The 18,799-nt window shown below is 42.7% G+C and overlaps 1 protein-coding gene across 2 annotated transcripts in view; it reads left to right on the forward strand.

Annotated features, from left to right (window-relative positions):
- Positions 1-2,736: 2,736 nt before the first annotated feature.
- Positions 2,737-18,799, forward strand: part of SMS (spermine synthase) — a 40,164-nt gene continuing 24,101 nt past the window's right edge. Inside the window, exons 1-2 of one of the 2 annotated variants that reach the window (XM_035116152.2) lie at positions 2,738-3,164; positions 11,587-11,703. Coding sequence is in view for 1 of the 2 variants with exons in the window: in XM_035116151.2 (XP_034972042.1) it covers positions 3,116-3,164 (49 nt within the window). In the remaining variant the exon portion in view is untranslated. Of the gene's footprint in view, positions 3,165-11,586; positions 11,704-18,799 lie in introns of both variants that reach the window. The other variant, XM_035116151.2, reaches the window with a different exon arrangement.

An 18,799-nucleotide genomic window follows, 5' to 3' on the forward strand; every position in this document is an offset into this window, starting at 1 on the left:
TGGCTGATTAGAGCGTGTCCAGATGAGGTACGGGCCCCCCTGGGTGAGATCATTAACTTGTCCCTTGCCACGGGGACTTTCCCAGGCGAGTTGAAGGAAGCAGTGGTGCGTCCGCTCTTAAAGAAAACATCTCTGTTTCTGTTAAGATGAATGTATTGCCAAAGATGTTATTCTTGTTCCAATCATTGCCAATAATTGATAAGATGGATTGCTTTAAAGAATGGCAAAAGGTGCTCTCTCCTGGTATGCCCCACGGAGGACCTTAAGGTCCACAAATAACAATATTTTGGAGATCCTGAGCCATAAGGTGGCTAGATTGGCCTCAATTAGGGCCAGGGCCTTTTCAGTATTGGCCCCGACTTGGTGGAACACTCTCTCACAGGAGACCAGGGCCCTGCAAGATTTGACATCTTTCCGGAGGGCCTGCCAGAATAAGCTGTTCCACCTGGCCTTTGGGCTGGACTCAGTCTGACCACTATGTTTTTCCTCCCTTATGGTTTTGATTTAGGCCATTTTAAAATGAGGCTGCATTTTAAAAATTTCTTAAATCTAAATTGTATTTTAATCCGCATTTTAATCAATTGTTTTTTCTTTTACGTTTTATTGTAATTGTAATTTGATTGATGTCAGCCGCCCTGAGCCTGGCTCTCACTGGGGAGGGTGAAGTATAAATAAAATAATAATAATACTGTAATTATTATCATTATTATCATTATTATTAGGGTATAGGATTGCAGGTTGAGAAGGCAGTCTTATGCACACTTACTTGGCAGAAAATACTCAGTGGGATTTATTCCTAAAGAATGCACTGTTTAAAAAAAAAAGATTTCACAGCTGACACTCTTCTCATTCCCCGCCCCCTCCATCCCACTTTGAGCACTGGACTTAATCCAGAGCTACAATAAACAATAAGCTTGGTAGGTTGTTCAGTGCACAGCAACTGTTGCGTAAACATGTGAAGACTTCTCCCTTCACTTAAATGACAGGGGTAGCACTGTCCACTCACAGGCATAGACACCATAGTGAATACAGAGACCCATATGTGAACAGAGGCTTTCTGTGTGCATTCAGTAAATTCTGGCTACATGTTCTTGTGTGCCTCTAACTCAATGTTATGTGCAAATCAATAAACCAAAGCTATGACACTCTGCTTTTTTTTTTTGCTTTGCCATGTAGAGGTAATGTGGTAGGGATGGGGATGCTTAACCTTTCCTCTCCACCCAGTTACTTCTCCCACAAACTGTCTGTGGAATTAAAGATACATGTTTGTAAGACTAATTTTTTAAAAAACCTCTCTCTCTGTGGAAGCTGCAAAAGTGGCAGGTGGGGAAAGTGTTAAGTTTCTGTGCTCACCCTTTCCTGTTTTCTGCACCAAACTTTCTATTTCAATTCTTAGACAAGAATGCAGCTCCCAAGAGTACTGTCATAGCTTTCTAAAACAATGTTGGAAGTATTCCTCAGGGATTAGATTAGGGATTTTTTTCAGGAGGGAGGAGCAGCGTTCTAAAAGCTAAGAGGGACAAAAAAAGAGATTGATAATAGCGGAAGCCTGTTTTGAGGGAGTAGGCCTGGAAGGAAAATTAGGACTGTGTGGGCACGAATAAATGTGGCTTTCAGGGATGAGACACATAAACATTCCCCACCAAAGGGATAGAGGATTTTAGGAATGGCTGTTTAAAAGAAAATCATTGGAGTTGCTGGAATAGACAATTTAAAATAGGATCTGTTTTCTTGTCTTAGTTTGGATGCTGAATCACCTAATTTCTGGGAAATATTGTGTTAGCATTAGCTCTTTGATTTGCTCATTATGCTACCGTAGTTTTGCGGTAGCAGTTTCATTTTTTAAACCCAGTTGTGAGAGTGGTTCAGTACAATCCTAACCAAGTCTATTCAAAAGCAAGACCTATTAAATTCAGTATGGTTTACTTCCAGATAAACAGGGTTAGGACAGGCTTGGGCATTCACTAGTCCCTGATGGGCCTGCCATACCTGGCCAGTATGTTGGGTAAGTCACATGCTGTCAGGCTTTGTTTTCAACTTCACAGAAGGAAAAGATGGCAGCTTTTCCTTTCAGTGTTACAGGCTTATGACCAGTAGGCCCGGAAGAGTATTTTCTGTTGGAATTAACTGCTGTGTTAAAACACCAGCTTTCAAGCTACTTGAAGCTGTTTTGGAACTGGTTGCTGAGTAATTTCCAAAAGCAGGAGACAGAGGCAATCACTTAAACTTCTATGGTACAATTCAACGTGTCCTATCAAACAAACACCCAAACACACACAAACCTAGATCCCTATTTGAAGGCGGGAACTTCTATATTGTAATGACTGAACATCAGAAATGAAAACGCTAAGTAAAAAAGGCATGGGGCAGAGATAAGGAAGCTGAGGGTGAGAGGGGCCATGGGGCTGGGAATAAGGGGCTGACCTAATGTTATACTGTAGTACTAATGTGAAAATCCTAATGAACGTTCCAGCAGGACAAGCAACTTCCCCAGCCCTCTCAAAAACGGGCTTGGCAAGGAGTCTTGTGCGATTCAAAAGCTTGCACCCTTTTCTTCTTGGGAGCTTTTAAAATAAGTTACAACAACCCAAGCTTGGGCAGTTTCCTAGTCGTACCCTCCCCCCCAAAAAAGCTTGTTTTTCTCCTACCCACCCAACTGACAAGCAGCTTTTGGGCGGGCTTGACGAATGTAAACAGCGATGCCGTTTGAGCGGCTACCGCCTTAGCAAAGCCCGCCTTGCTCACACAATAGCAACAACTCCTGAGCAAAGCGCCTGCGGTTCCGCGCTCCCCGAGGGAGGCAGCCGGGGAGGCGAGCAAGCAAGCAAGGCGGCGAGCAAGCAGCGAGGGCGGCCACCTCTCTGTCCCCGCCGCCGTGCTGGCTCTGAGGAGTAGCAGCCAATTCTCTGCTTCTACCTCCCTCTCCCTCTCCCCACCCCCCATCGCCGACTCATTCGCTCCCAGCCAGGCTGCCCCTCCCCTTCGGGCTGTCCCCGCTCGGCGGCAACCCCGGCCTCAACCCCGCGTGCGTAACACACACACACGCACTCGGTGGCACTCGCAGCGCAGCAGCCACGGCCGCTCCACCAGGCATGGCACAGGGCTCTACCTCACTATGGCAGCCGCGCGACACAGCACCCTCGACTTCATGCTCAGCGCCACAGGTGAGGCGCCTCGCTCGGGGTTTCCCCTGCCCACCCCGAACCTAACCCTGACCGACAAGACCGACCCCGTGCTTCCACCCTTTTATTTTTCGCGGGGGGTGGGGAGGGAGGAGGAAGAGGCTCCTGCAGCGAAGGGAGGCAAAGTGGCTGGCTGGGGCGCCGTTGCACAGCCATGGCTCGTTGCTGCAGGCCCGAGCTGCCTTGCGCCGCCGCTGCTGCTGCTCCTCTTTGCACCGTCAGAAGCAGCCGCGGCTGCTTGGCGCAGGCCACTGCCTTTGCTGACTAAGCCGAGCCGGCCGCCATCCCCTCCCGCTGACCCCCGAAGCTGTGCCGCACATGCCCGCGTTTCGCCCGGGCTCAACTGGGAGCCCATTTGCCGCCAACTTTTGCGCCTTAAGCCGCAGCCTTCGGCCTCCCCATGTTTGGATTTCCCCCTCCTATATTATTTTCTTAGCTTCGTCTTTGCAGCTCCTCCCCTTCATATATGCAGATTCCCTGAAGCTCAGCCCCGCTCTTCTGTTTCTCCAGCCATACAGATTTCTTGGCCCCCCCGCCCCCGCTGCATGTGCCTTTACAGTATTTCTCTCTTTCTCTCTCTCTCTCCCCACCGCATGCAATTCCTCTCCATTCATTTCCCTGGGCACAGGCTCTGATCGACATTCTGCATCCGAAAATAGACCAGCAAGGGCCTTTTTCGATTCTCCGCACCGCTCTCTCCCCCCCCCCCCCCGGCGGGGCACGCTCTCTTTGCATACATAAAAATTATTATTGCAAACTTGACTTTGTAACTGGCTTTTAAAAAGTATGCGCCTGTAAATTTTTGGAGGAAGGGATGATCGTGCACGCCTTATAGTCGCATGCGTGACCTTAATCTGTCCCTTAGGCGGTGACTCTTTATTTTTTTGCTTTTGCAGCTGTGCTGACAGTGACGAAGGTTATTCAGCTTATTTTTCTCCAGTAATCCTGATGATTGTGAAAGGAAGTGATCAAGGAAGTGATCTATTGATATGGAAAATCGGGGCCCAGGGAGAAAAAGTGGAGTTCAATGGATTGATATTGGGGAAGGGCCTCTGTGTTAATGATAACTTTTTCAAAAAGGGAGGGAAAAACCTGGCAGGAAATGAAAGATCAGGAAGTGTATTGGGACTCCTCTGTTGTTAAGTTGCAAAGAAAAGAAATCAGGAGCGTTTTTGTTTTGCATTCCTCCAACTCTTATTAAGGGTTAAGACGAACTAGCTGTGGAGCTTATGACCATTATTCTTAAATCTTTATTTGGCAATTAAGAGTTTACTGCCCACATGGTTATTACAGTAAATTAGTTTACAAACTGTGTTTCAGATGTTTGGTACAGTTGAGCTATTTTGAAAACCCTCTCGATCCAAAAGTGGCATCCAGTCTTCTTTTGAGCATGCCAGTTTTAATGGCATTTGGGAGGATGGTCAACCCTTTATTTGCTACCAACATGTTATGAAGAGTGCATGTATGGAAGAAAGTGTACAAAGCAACTTTTATGGTAATGGGCATGTTTTGTCTCAGTTGTTCAAGTGCAGTAGCATATTTATTTATATGTGAGTGAATGGCAGCTGTTAACTTAATGCAAATTATGCACTGTACATTTGTAGTGTAAAGGAGTGCACCTGAATAATAATAATAATAATAATAATAATAATAATAATATATTATTATTATTATTATTTATACCCCACCCATCTGGCTGGGTTCCCCCAGTCACTCTGGGCGGCTTCCAACAAAATACTAAAATACAGAAATCCATCAAACATTAAAAGCTTCCCCTTAAAAGGTATATAGGGGACAGCGGGTGGTGCTGTGGGTTAAACCACTGAGCCCTAGGGCTTGCTTATCAGAAGGTCGGTGGGGGTGAGCTCCTGTTGCTCGGTCCCAGCTCCTGCCAACCTAGCAGTTCAAAAGCACCCCAATGTGCAAGTAGATAAATAGGTACCGCTACAGCGGGAAGGTAAATGGCGTTTCCGTGTGCTGCTCTGGTTTGCCAGAAGCGGCTTTGTCATGCTGGCCACATGACCTGGAAGCTGTATGCTGGCTCCCTTGGCCAATAGAGCGAGATGAGCGCCGCAACCCCAGAGTTGGTCACGACTGGACCTAATGGTCAGGGGTCCCTTTATCTTTATCTATTTACATGTAGAGGTATAAATAATCCCATAGATTATTTGCACTACAGGAAAATGAAGCAGCTCCATTTTGTAATTGGGTAATCATGGGCTTGTTTCAATTGCTGCGGAATCTGATTTTTGAACCAAAGGTGTGCATACTGGTAGTTGTGATACGCATAGGCTGGGATTCAAAGAACTGGGAAACTACTAGTTCTGTGTGAGCCCAGGGGACCTTTAGAACCCCCATCCCTCTGAGCTGCAGCTCTCATTTCTGCTGGCAAACACCCTTTTTTTTAATTGGAAATTCCAGAGGTGGTTTGTTATATGGCATTGGGGTCTACCTGCAAATAACCAGCAAATATGTTTATTCGGCTGTACGCCCATCATAAAACACAACACAACAAAACAAATCAAATAAAAACCGCAGACTCGTACAAACCACAGATAATATAACACAATTCACAGCTCACAAGGACAAATATTAACAATTCAAAAAACATATCTTGAAGGTTTAAGATTAAGATTAAAAATTTAGGCGCCTAACTAAAATCAATATCTGATGTCATTAAAAAACAACAAAAAAAATACTTATACAGTAACTATCAATAATCAGCTAACATTCCATTCCGTCTCTTGTACGAATGAAGAACCCAGGCTAGCTGAAGGTCAACTGGATTGTCAGCCATAGGCTGGATTATGGAGTTTAATATACTAGCACGAGCCGAACTGTACATAGGGCAGATAAACATAACATGGTGTAAAGATTCAGTTGATTTCATTTCGCAAGCACACATTGAAGAGACTTGGCCCTTAGTAAATCTATGTCTCAGCACGTTAGTTGGAAAAACATTGAACCTAGCTTTAAGGAAGGCATATCGATGAGACGCGGCCGTAAGCGTTGTTAAGTAGGATGGAGTACGGTAAATAGGGGTTATGCCGATATTTAACGGTGAGCAGACTCCCCCGCCATCTAGACAATTTTGGTATAGCTCCACATCATCCATCCAACCTTTGGTTTATACACCTTTTTGCTGCATTTAAATCCAGTTTGAGCAATTCAGAGGGAGAGATCTCCTAGGGCAACAATTTGGCATGGATTTTTCCGGTCCACAAATTTGTGAAGTCATCCTGCCACATGCATTGAATAAGATAGTGGTTCGGGAGTTTATGCCATAGGGATATCCAGTAAATCAAAACTCGCCTCCATAAGACTAACTCAACTGAAGGGATCTTCATTTCTAAACGAATAGCAGCATTACTTACGCATGTTGGTAATTTTAAGAGTCAACGTAAGAATTGGCTTTGAAGCGACTCTAAAGGTGAGAGATTTGCAAAAGCAGCCCATTTGCAAAAGCAGCCCAACACTTTAATGCTATACACTTTCAAGGCCGCAGGGATGAATAGGGCCCCCTCAGAAAAGAAAAAACGGAGGAGGGAGTGCGATAGGGCTTTTGTCTTGTTTTGAAGGTATTCAACATGCGCTTTCCACCCTAAATTATACTGAAAATAAATTCCTAAATATTTAAATTTATGTACTTGTTCAATTTTCGTACCCTCCAGTTTCCATGAATAAAGTTTACGACTCCTTGAAAATATCAGTACTTTGGACTTGGTGTGGTTGATAGACAGATGATTAAGAGAGCAATAAGTTGCAAAAATCTTTAGTGCCCTCCTTAAACCCACTCTGGAGTAAGAGAGTAGCACCGCATCATCTGCATAGAGAAGTAATGGACAACGATAATCAGCTATTCGAGGGGCATGGATAAATTTTTGTGAGTCGGCTAATGGGTTCCTCATATCACTGATAAATAAGTTAAAAAGAAGTGGCGCTAAGATACAGCCCTGGCGTACGCCCTTATTTACTGGCACTGGGTTTGTTAGGTCGCCAGCAGGGGTTAATCTCACCCTGGCCACAGACCCGGCATGAAGTTGGGAGATAAGCCACAGAAGTCTTCTATCTATACCCCAACGGGCAAGTTTATCCCATAGTAATTTCCTCGGGATACTATCAAACGCAGCTTTCAAATCTATGAAAGCTGCGCAAAGTTGGCCCCGTCGAGGTGACGAGTATTTCCGGGCTAAGTGATAAAGAATAATTGCCTGATCTGTTGTGGAACGGTTTAATCTAAATCCAGCTTGCTCGTGCTTAATCAGGTCAGCCTCAACCGACCACTTCATCAACCTTGCGAGCAAAAAACGGGCATATATTTTCCCAATGGATGATAACAGACTAATATTCCGGTAGTTCCCTGGGTCACCGGGGGGGGGGGCTTTTTTATAGATAGTAATTATAATGGCTTCCTTCCATGTTTCTGGTATTGAGCCCGTGGCATTTATGGCGTCGAAGGTTTTAGCTAAAATCCCTGCCCACCATGCAGAGTGTAGCTTTATAGCCTCAACAGGGACCAAATCCGACCCGGGAGCCTTACCAGTTTTCAGCTCAGCTATCAATTCTAAGATTTCAGCAGGGTCGGTGTTGGGCCAGACAGGAAGGGGATTAGAGGAAGGTCTCCAGTGAGTGGTCGGAGCTTCTGCCACTGATAAATATTTTCTCAGGAACTGCTCCCACGTAGGGGCCGGGATCACCGTTAGGGGATAATTCCTCGTTCTTCCCTTTATTAAAGACCAAAATTTCCGGGAGTTATGAGATTTTGAGGCAGTAATTATAGTCTGCCAACGATTTAGTTGCCATTCCCTTTTGGCCGATTTCTGGGCCTGTTTGTATGCTTTTTTAGCCAGGGGATAAGATGGAGGTAAGGCAGGAGCACCGGAGAGTTTATAGTCATTATATATCGTGTGTAGATGGAGTCTGGCTTGTTTGCAAGAGGAGTTGAACCAAGGGGCGCCAAATTTAAAATAATGGTTTTTAACTCTATAGGCTGGAGAAGTAAAAAAAGCGAGTTAAAACTACTATCAGGCAAGAAAAAAACCTCATACACTGAATTGGATCATGCGGGACTATTCCTACGTCCTGCTGGTCGCCAGGAAACTTTTCTCGGATAAAATCCCTATATCTATGGGCAAGGGCAGGGGACCATTTAATCCCCTTTCTTTTAGTAGTCGACTCCTCAATCACCGGGATTGGGTGGGAACGGTCGAGCAACTGCCAGTCAACACATAACTTGGTTGACAGGGGAAGATGGTCACTAAATTGAGCATTGTCAATTTTAAAAGAGGTGACATTCAAAAATAGATCCTGGGAGACCAATACATAGTCAAGGACACTGTTTGATTTTAACCCTAGATGGGTAAATTCTCCTGGAATATCTGGAGGACATCTACCATTTAATATAATTAAATTTAGGCGTAAAGTCATCTGATAAAGCATCACTCCCGCCTTATTGACTTTTACATCCTTTGATATTCTAGTGGGGATATATACTGGATCGTATGTTTGAGTGCCGGGGTCGACCCACCATTTAGACTTTATAAGAGCCTCCCGATTTGAAGCTATCCGAGCGTTAAAATCGCCTCCAATAAGGGAAGGGACATTTGGAAACTTAAGATAGCAGGAAAGTAAAAAATCCTCTAGGAATTCCCATCTAGAAGTCAGATCAGCTGCTAACCCTCCCGGGGGGAAATAAACATTTGTAACCAATAAGGAGAAGTTTTCACCAGAGATCAGTCCGGTAATAGCATAAGGCGGTAATGCATGCACTAGTGAAAGTTTAGCCCGAAGTTTAAGAGAGATACCGATTGTAAGGCCACCTTTAGGGCGGACACCACTCGCTGACGGGCTAGCAGGCAGACATATAGACTCAAAGCCATTTATCTCAATTTCCTCCTCCACCCAGGTTTCTTGTAATAATATGATAAGAAAGGAATTAATATATTTTTGGAATTCTGGATCTAATATTTTACTTTTCCATCCAGCAATGTTCCAACTTAATATTGAAGGCTGGGGATTCCTCTCTCTTCTGAGTAACTGTCATTCAGAAGGTTGGTTCAACTTTAATACGGGAAGAGGGGAGCCGCTAAAAAAAAAACCAGTTATTTTCCTCTGATGAAAAATCCCTCGCAAAAGCTGAATGGGAGGATTTGCAAAGTTATCTGACTGTTGAACTTGGCCACTCATACCTCTAGGAGTAGGACCTTGGGCAGGGGAGGTCCCCTTTTCCAGAGAGGTTTGGTGGGCCACCAAATGCGATCCAGCTATCTCGTCAGACGTTTGGTCTCTCTGTGGCCTGCTGCTGGTCTTTTGGACTACTTGATTTATGTGGCCTGTTGGGTCTTCGATCAGTTCCGTCTCTGGTCTTGCTGTTGAATCCATAATACTCCGCAATGAGGGATGAGGCTGGGAGAGTGAGCTGTTTGGGAAAGTTAGCAAAGGCACCTCTTCTCTTGTTTGGTCAGTGCTATAAGAAGGTTCCAGGTCGGGCATCGATGAATGTGTAGAAGGGGATTTTACCTGTTGTGATATGTCATGAGTGCTTTCTTCAGGAATATTTATCGAGGGTGAGTCTTGTAAATCTATTAAGAGCACGGCGGGTTGTTCTGCTTGGACGGAAGGGCCGGTAGTTACTACTTGGGGTTGTATCTTATCCTCCATTACCGACATACATTTAGCATTTGATATTTCGAGTTCCATATGATCTGATTCTTCTAGGATGTCATGTTCGCTATATGTGGGTGTTCTTGTGCTGAGCTTCCTAATAAGTTGGAGTTTAAGTGATTCCAGCCTATTAATAATTTCTTTTTGTTCCACCGCTGGTAAATCTGCAAAGGAGGCAATGAGTTCGATCTCTTCTGGAGGTGTCAGGCCACTTACCAGATGGTCATTGTTCTTTTTCAGAGGAGTGGAGGCTACATAACTCTTCTCCTGAGGTAGGACACCTACTCTGTCATCCACTAGTGGATCAGGATTAGCAGATTTTGAGACCTCTTTGGTTATTGCCTCCAACAATAGGGGTTTAGGCGTAGGGTCTATGAAGGCTCTCGTTGGTGTTATTCCTTCGTAATATGATAGAGGGAATTCTTGTAGATTGAAACGCAAGCAGGACTCTCTGGGATTTGTGGCGATGGGGGAGGACTGCACAAAGGTCAATTTGTGCTGCCTCAATATTTAAAAGCACCTTCAGGAGTTCCTTAGCACCGCCCAGAGTTCTCCATCTTGGGTCCCCATTTTGTATAGTTAGGCTCACTTGCCTTGGTTTTAGAATCAAGGATTGATGACCTAATTGAAGGTTAAGGTTGTATTTAGATTTGTCAGTACATTTGTTATTTAAGGACAAACTCCTCGTTGCCTTTCTCTCTTCAAGGGACTTAACGCCGGCTGACGATAGTGTAGTAGTAACTAGCTTTTGTTGAAGACTGTGCAGCTGGGAGGAAAGATCATCTATTCTTTTGAATATACAGTGCAAGGTTTTAATTATTAAATGTAACTGTTCAAATGTCATATGATTGGCCGCGTCAGCGACCAATTCCTCCTTCTGAAGAGAGACTACACTTTTGCTGTTGGCCACATCGCTTGTTATTTGTGGCATAAATTGCTCTTCGTCTTTAAGTACTGGCATGTGATCAATCAGGGGGTTGAAGCGGTTCTGAGTTTCTACCGTGTAGGAACATTCCATTTTAGGGGCTAAAGATAAAAAAAATGCAGGATCAGCACAACGCCTCTTGAAGCTAAGCAGATCTTTGAATCCCAGTGGTAGAGTTTTGTACTGATGCAGCTCAGGCAGTACGCCTAACAAATTTATATCTGGTGTGCCTGATATAACTAGCTTAGATCTAGGTGCAAGTGAGTTATCTAAGCCTTCCAGTTACAGCACCATAATTCCACTTTTGCTAATTCCTATGTGACACCTAGGAGCACTGCTGTTATGCTTTACCTTGTCGGTGGCTGCTCTTGCGCAAGAGGCTAGGCCAGCTCCCTTTCTGCTTTCCTTTCATTGGTAGGCATTTTTTTTTTAGGCAGGCCTTTGGCCACTAACAGTATCGTGTGGCAAGAACTTTTAATGATCTGTGCTGTATATTTTCTTTCGCTTCTGTAGTTGTAAGTTGTTTTGATTCAGTGCTGTTTTTAATATGGTAACTTGGTTACCATATTGTTTTCTTAAAATTTTTTTTATAACTTACGTATTTAACTGTTTTTAGGGTTGTTTTTTTTTTTAATTTCAGCTGTATCTGTTTTAGTCTATGTTGTGAGCCAGCTTGGGCCCTGCAGTGGGAGAAAGGCAGTATATTAAATAAATAAATACCTGACAATATTGCTTGTTGACTGCAGCAAAGTTCAAGGAAAGTATGGGGACTTTTATTCATATTTGCTACATTTTTTATCTCTCAATTTCTTTAAGGAGCTCAAGGCATTGTCCATGCCCCAACCTTGTCTGATCCCCCATTCCTTATTCTCAAAACCAGTGATGTAAATTGAAAATTCGGCTCTGAAAGCGCTATTGGCTCACGGTCACACAGTGAGTTTCATGACTGAGTGGGAATTTGAACCTGTGTAATTTTAATGATATCTAGTTCTGTTATCATATACACATATGTGTGTAATGGAAAAAAATACTTGCTTAGAACAAAGAACAACAATCGAACAACTGGCAGCTTTATTGGGGTACTCAAATGGTCACAACATACCGTACATTTAAAACATGGCTTTTCTCAAAAGATCATGGGAATGGTAGCCTACCTTTCTCTGAGCTACAATACCTACCACCCTTAACAAACTACAGCTTGCAAAATTATTTGGCGGAAGCCATGTGCTTTTAATGTATTATGTGGATGTGACACATGCCTGTTGATCTTGGCCAGCTTGCTATTAACATTATAAAGAAACAGATTCCAAAGCTGGGTAGCAGCTCAGTTCCCAGCAAAATCAACAGTACAGTGGTACCTCTACTTACGAATTTAATGCATTCCGAACGCACATTTGTAAGTCGAAAAAATTTGTAAGTCGAATCCCATAGGAATGCATTGGGAGAAAAAATTCATAAGTCGAAGCAACCCTATCTAAAAATTCGTAAGTAGAAAAAATCCTATCTAAACCACATCCAAGATGGTGGACGGAGCTCCATTTGTAAGTAGAAACATTCGTAAGTAGAGTTATTCGTAAGTAGAGGTACCACTGTACTATGAAGGTTTAAAGGTTGTGCGACTGGGTATATAGACACAATTGCAGCTTCTTTGTGACAGAGGGCCATGTTTCCTCCGTTTGTAGAAGAACCATATTTGAGTATTCTGTATTATCACAACTTGTGGTTGAGATATAGTCTCTGTTCTCCCTCTCTCTGCTGTTTGGTTCTATTTTAAAAGTAAGCATCATCCTAATATTAAATAGGGAGAATGGTTGCAAGGAAGGGGTGAGGAAGGAAGAAGGGCTGAGCAACTTCTCGGGTGTTAGAAGTATCTCACAAGCATCATCTGAAACTCAGATCAGTTTGTGTGTGTGCTTCAATCTGCATTCTGAAACTATCGTAGAAGTTAATTCCTCTTGTTTGCCCGTGATACTTGTTAGTCTACCAAATTCTTCTTGCGTAAACCTGTGTAATCCCATTTGCAGAGGTGTTTAATAGCTAACTTTGAAAGATAGCAAGCAAGACAAACTGGACTCCAGCCTTACTCATATTGGTTCTGTAGAACAAACAGTGCTGAGGAATTAGTCAGCTATTCTGTGTATCTTCAACTTTTTCAGACTCACTTTTAGCCCAAACATACATTTGGAGACCCATTTCTTAACGTTCACCATATCTTTGCATAGTGGTAGTGCTCCTGTTGCAACCTACCTTGGATTAGGCCACGCCCCACTAGTTAAAGACCAGCGTATGCAGGTATTACCCTGAATATCTGCTGAATAAGCAGTCTCTTTCTTTGTGTTTTTTTAAGTCACCCACCTGTTCCTCCAGAACATGAAAAAACAAACTTGCTCCATCCTCCATGTGACAGAAGATCGTTGTGGTCTCCTAAGGCGTCTAGATCCTTTTTGCATGTACTACTGGCAGTCCAGATGTCCCCCCTCTTAAATGTGCAACTGGTTATTCCTTCTTTGTTTGCCTCCTCCATAAAGGGCCTGGAAGTTGGCAACAGAAGAATGGGCCTTTTCTGCAGTGGCTCCCTGCTTGTGGAATGCTGTCCCCAGGGAGGCTTGCATGCCACCTTCTTTACATATCTTTAGGCGCTAGGCATAAACATTCCTCTTCTCCCAGTCTTTGTGATTTGGGACGGATGCAGTAAAGGGAACAGTGATGATAAGTATTTTGAATAAGTTGCCAACCACCATTAGGAGGGACCCACACAATATTTTCCTACCACAATATGAACACTATGCTTATAGGGAATGATCTGTTCAGAATGAATGCTGTTTATGCTTGTTTTTGGTATGTACACTTTTAAAAACAAACAGACACAGGCTAACTTTTGATTTTTATAATTTTATTAGCTTTATCATCAGATGGATAAACAAACACACTGAAGTGCCATGCAGTGAAATTCTGTGGCAAGCAGCATTCTGATAAATAGAGCATTAGTGGTTCCTTGGAGATTACAAAGACAAGAGATGAGCTATAGTTATAAAACCTAAATAGAATGAATACTTCTAAATCATTTTTCTTAATAACTTTGGACTTGCACTTTCAGTATGCAGCCTACAACCAATATGAAATCCTGAAGGAATTTGTTAGAGCCCCAGAAAAATATTTTGAAAGGTTTGTCAATAAGAAAAATAATGCCATATCAAGAGTTGGGCACTACCTTTATTTTGAGCTACAAAAATGTGGCAAGTTGTCTAGTATTTAAGAACATCAGATAAATGTTATACAAAGCAGGGGTTGGGGTTGGGGGAAGTACAAAAAAGGCTGGAGGATGTAGCCATGAAGTCATTTTGTTAGTTTGGTTCCAAGATGGAGATTGCAGACTGAACAACTTCTTCCCAGGTGCTATAGATGTCAGGTTCTGGGATAAAGAAGCATTGTCTCTGTGGAACTGCTCTCAAACAAACCACTGGGGAGGGTACATAATTGGTGCATTTGGGATTGCATTCATACGGAAGGGCACTGATAAAAGTTTACCTCAGAAATATGTTTACTCTTGATTAGATAGTTTTATTTTGATGTTGCTCAGACTTTGGGTGAAATGCCTCACTGCATTTACTTATATGAAATGAAAAATGAAATCTCTACATTAAATATTCAGTAGTGCTGAAATATAATTTTGGAGGGGGGAAATGAAAAAAAATCTTCAGGTGGCTTTTAGGGGCACACACATAAGGCTGAATGCACACAAGTTAAATGTGCATACGGTAAGTTGTGGGCTAACTTCATGTCTGCTTAGAAATTTGCCCACAATGAAGCTCAATGGCCCTTGTCCCTTAAACTTATTTGAAGCATTTCTGATTGCTTCAGTGATGGCTTCTGAAGTTGTTAAGCCCAGTAGTGAGAAACTGAAAGATTTGTAGCAAATGACAAACTTTCAAAAATGAACTGGATATGGTTTTGTTACTGATTTAATTAAAGGCAAAAATGAGCTTGTGCAGTACAAGAACCAGAAAACATACCACTTAACATGTTGTGGAAATTTGTTTGCACCATGAGAGTCAAAATACAGTGGTACCTCTACTTACGAATGACTGGACTTACGAATGGAGCTCTGTCCGCCATCTTGGATGCTGTTTAGATAGGGTTGCTTCGACTTACAATTTTTTTCTCCCAATGCATTCCTATGGGATTCGACTTACAATTTTTTTCGACTTACGAATGTGCGTTCGGAACGCATTAAATTCGTAAGTAGAGGTACCACTGTACTTTGAAGAATGATTTATCCTTGCTCTTGCGCCATAGGGGCAATATTTCTACAATCAAAGAAACAAAATATGATAGGGTTACTATCCTTTCTTGTGTTTTGGCATAAAGGGAGCAATTACGTTTATGGCAATATTTTCTGAGATAGTGGTTTTATGTTAATTGCCACTGAAACCTTCCTCTTGATACAGGCAGAAGAAGCCAGTTTATGTTGGCTGAGCCTGCTAGGATGCTGACCTTGTTGCCCAAGTTTGGGAATGATCCTTAGTTACACAACACACCCATCTTCCCTGCCTATCCCTCCCATTCTGCTATGTCCTTGCTGTTGCCTTACCACAGGCTGAAAGCTTTTAAGTGCCACTAAGATATTTTAAACACACACACACACACACACAAGAATTAAGAGTGAGAAGACCAGTAGCTAAGCCATAGAACACCAAGCCTTTCCCTCTAGCAAAATATCACAGAGGCAAATATATTGCCTAGCACTTACCTGTGCACCGCTAGATTTTGCCCAGAGGGTTACACTCGTAGAATGCTTTCCTAAGTTTATAGGATTTGTTTTGAATTACTGGTAGGGACACGGGTGGCGCTGTGGTAGGTGTCAGAGTTTTAGAACAACAACAGCAGGTCCAAAGTAAATCTTTTAAAATCTCAGTTTGGGCATATATTAGAGCAAAGCTTACAAAATTCCTAATACTTATTCCAATTAAGGCCTTCCTCAAGCAGATATTATTTGTTTGTTTGCATGTATGAGAGACAGTGAGAGAGACTGTCTGTTCCTTGCTTATCAGTTCTGCACTGTTGATGAAAACTCTTAGAACAAGGCGAAACAGATAACTTGTTGAATGCAGGAAGGAGATACTCATTTCTCAGAACAAAATACCATTGTAACAGTAAACCAGAAAGTTATTTTTTCTCCCATTTTTTTCCTGCCCTTACTTGGGGAAGCATACATGTTGTGTGTGTGTGTTCCACCCACCCGTTTATCCTTTCAAACCTTGTGAGATAGATTAGGCTGACAGAGAAGGTGGCCAAACAAAGCTTACCTGCTTTTTATGGCTCAGTGGGAAATTAAATCTTGTCTTCCCATGCTAAGTCCAACACTCTAGCCACAATATAACCACGCTGGCTCTTTTCTCCTCCCCATTTTTATCCCGCTTTTCTATCATAGAACTTAGGGTGCCCCAGTGTTCATTCTCACAACAACCCTAATCGATTACCGGTAAGCTGTTCAGTAAGCATTTCTCTCCCTGAAAGTTTTTCTGCTTCACCAAGTACAAGCCTCTTCTTGTCGGTGGCAGCCCCTTCCTGCCTAATCTCAGCAGTTTATCTTGTGCTCTAAGGAAAGAGGTGCATCAGCAAAGCCTTATGAAATTTCGGCTGGCTGACTGATACCATTTATTTAAAACTAAGAAATTTCAGGACTCCTCTCCAGGGTGCTCCCCATTTCCAGGATCCACTTTCAGGATACCTGCACTGCGCATGTGCGCGGGAGCACATGGAGTTGCCTGTATTAAAAAGTTAAAAAGTTATATGGGATATGAGCTCTTCAAATTTGACTTCTGAGGTGAAGTGAAAAACAGGGGAGTATTTTTTATTCCTGAAACTTTTCCAGGAAGTCATCTCAACCACATACAGGCTGATGAAAGTCAATACAGTGGTACCTCGCAAGACGAATGCCTTGCACAATGAAAAACTTGCAAGACAAAAGCGTTTTGCGATGTTTTTGGTGACTCGCAAGACGAAGTTTTCTATGGCCGTGCTTCGCAAGACGATTTTTTTTTGCCGTGGCAAACCGCGCTTCGCAAGACGAAATTATTGCAAGATGAAGCGACTCTCGGAACGAATTTATTTCGTCTTGCGAGGCACTACTGTACTTGGTGGAAGGAACCATTTTGGGCTGGTTTTCTATATATGGCATAACTTGTACCAAGCTGTCTTAAAATTACGTCTTTAGTCCTTTTTCAGATGAAAGGTTGCTTTCCTTTCTTGGGAATTGCCTGCCAGTGTTGGGTGATGCCAGAGACAAAAACGGGCAAAACAATTAATGTGACTCATCTGTTTCGACCATAGGCTATATTCTAGCCACACAAAGGCCAGACGTTTCTACGCGAATGCACATACCTGTACATTAAAGTAAGCAAGAAGACCTATCAATGGTATATTCCAAATAGGCAACAGTACATGAGGGGGTGCAGAATGTTGCTGGGAAAGCAGTGTGAGCTAGAAGTATCCCGAGGGCCAAACAGAGAGGCCTATGTATTCAGCTCCTATGCCTGAGGTTCCTCTTCTCTCCTTTCAAAATTAATGAGCAGCAAAATGCAATTTCTAAAGGAGTGGGATTATTGCCAGGCACACCCAACTCTGCTGGAAGTTTAGCTTCTATCAAAAAAGGTGAAAAATGAAACCTGAAACATGTCAAAATGGCCATCTGTTAGTTTCTTGTTCTTTGAATCCCACTTGGACAAACAAGGATGCCAGGCTATGCATCCCGAACATAAAAGCCAGCCTTTCGTGCAGATCAATTTGTGATTCAGATAGTTGAAAACATAAAAGCTCATTTGGTTTTGCAAATGTAATGGTCTGATATTCATCTGAGCAAGAGTTAATATTTACCTATAACATTGTACTTTTTATTCATTACCTCCCCAGGTTACAATTCATGCAAAAGTATAATAAGAAAAATGTTTCTTCTATGTTCTTTTATTCTTTCTTACATTGTGCTGACTTATGTCCTATCGTTCTGTGCTCCTGCCAAAAATTGGGAATGTTCTGTATTATCATAACAGTCATACCTTGGTTCTCGAACGCCTTGTGACTGCTCCCGAATGCCACAAACCTGGCAGTGAGTGTTCTGGTTTGCAAATGTTCTTTGGAACCCAAACGTCAAACGCGGCTTCTGCGGCTTCCGATTGAGTGCAGAAAGCTCTTGCAGCCAATCGGAAGCTGCGCCTTGGTTTTCTAATGTTTTCAGAAGTCGAATGGACTTCTGGAATGGATTCCATTTGAGAACTAAGGTACGACTGTATTGCCATGCATGAATTAGTCAACAAAATGATGAAGCCTATAGACAAATGGTCCTTGCAACATTTCTGCCAGATAGGACCTATATTATATAAATAGAAAAAATATCATACTAACCATGGTTACCTGTGATGCAATGCTGTTCCCCCACTACTCAAATTGAAGTCAAGTGGGATGTAAGGAGCATTGCTGCAGAAGTGCAAAAATGTTATATTAGAAATAGAGTTGTTTTCAACAAACTTGCTTTCAGTACAGAGAATATGGGGAAGAAATTCATGTTGTGCTCTTATGATCATTCTGTCAGTCCCAGCATTTATGCTTGCCAGATGGAACCCCCCCCTCCCCCATTGTCGTGTTCTGAGGGTTCTTCCACTCCAGAGCAGATTGGGAGCTGTGGGCTAGTGTGAGCCATTGCATTGGCTTCCGCTATTGCTCTGGGTTAGTTGAATCCGGTCCTCACTCTCTTAGGGCTTCTTTTTGTTATAGAACTCTGGAAATGTGCTGTGTTTTCCTAATTAAATATTTGCCATTGTGTGTATGTCAGAAAGCCACAGCCATCCCCGTTGTACAAACCTGTGTTATGCAGTGGGCGGCAAACAAGTTACATGTGTATATTATAATTGATATGTGTTATTCAGCTTGCAAAAACAAAAGGAGAACCTAAGAACCATGATATAAAAAGGAAGTGAAGATTTAAAATTTGTATTTTTAAAAACCTTGTATTCATTTTTCTCTCTCTTTAAAA

Source organism: Zootoca vivipara, chromosome 4 (assembly GCF_963506605.1).
Source record: "Zootoca vivipara chromosome 4, rZooViv1.1, whole genome shotgun sequence".
NCBI lineage: Eukaryota > Metazoa > Chordata > Lepidosauria > Squamata > Lacertidae > Zootoca > Zootoca vivipara.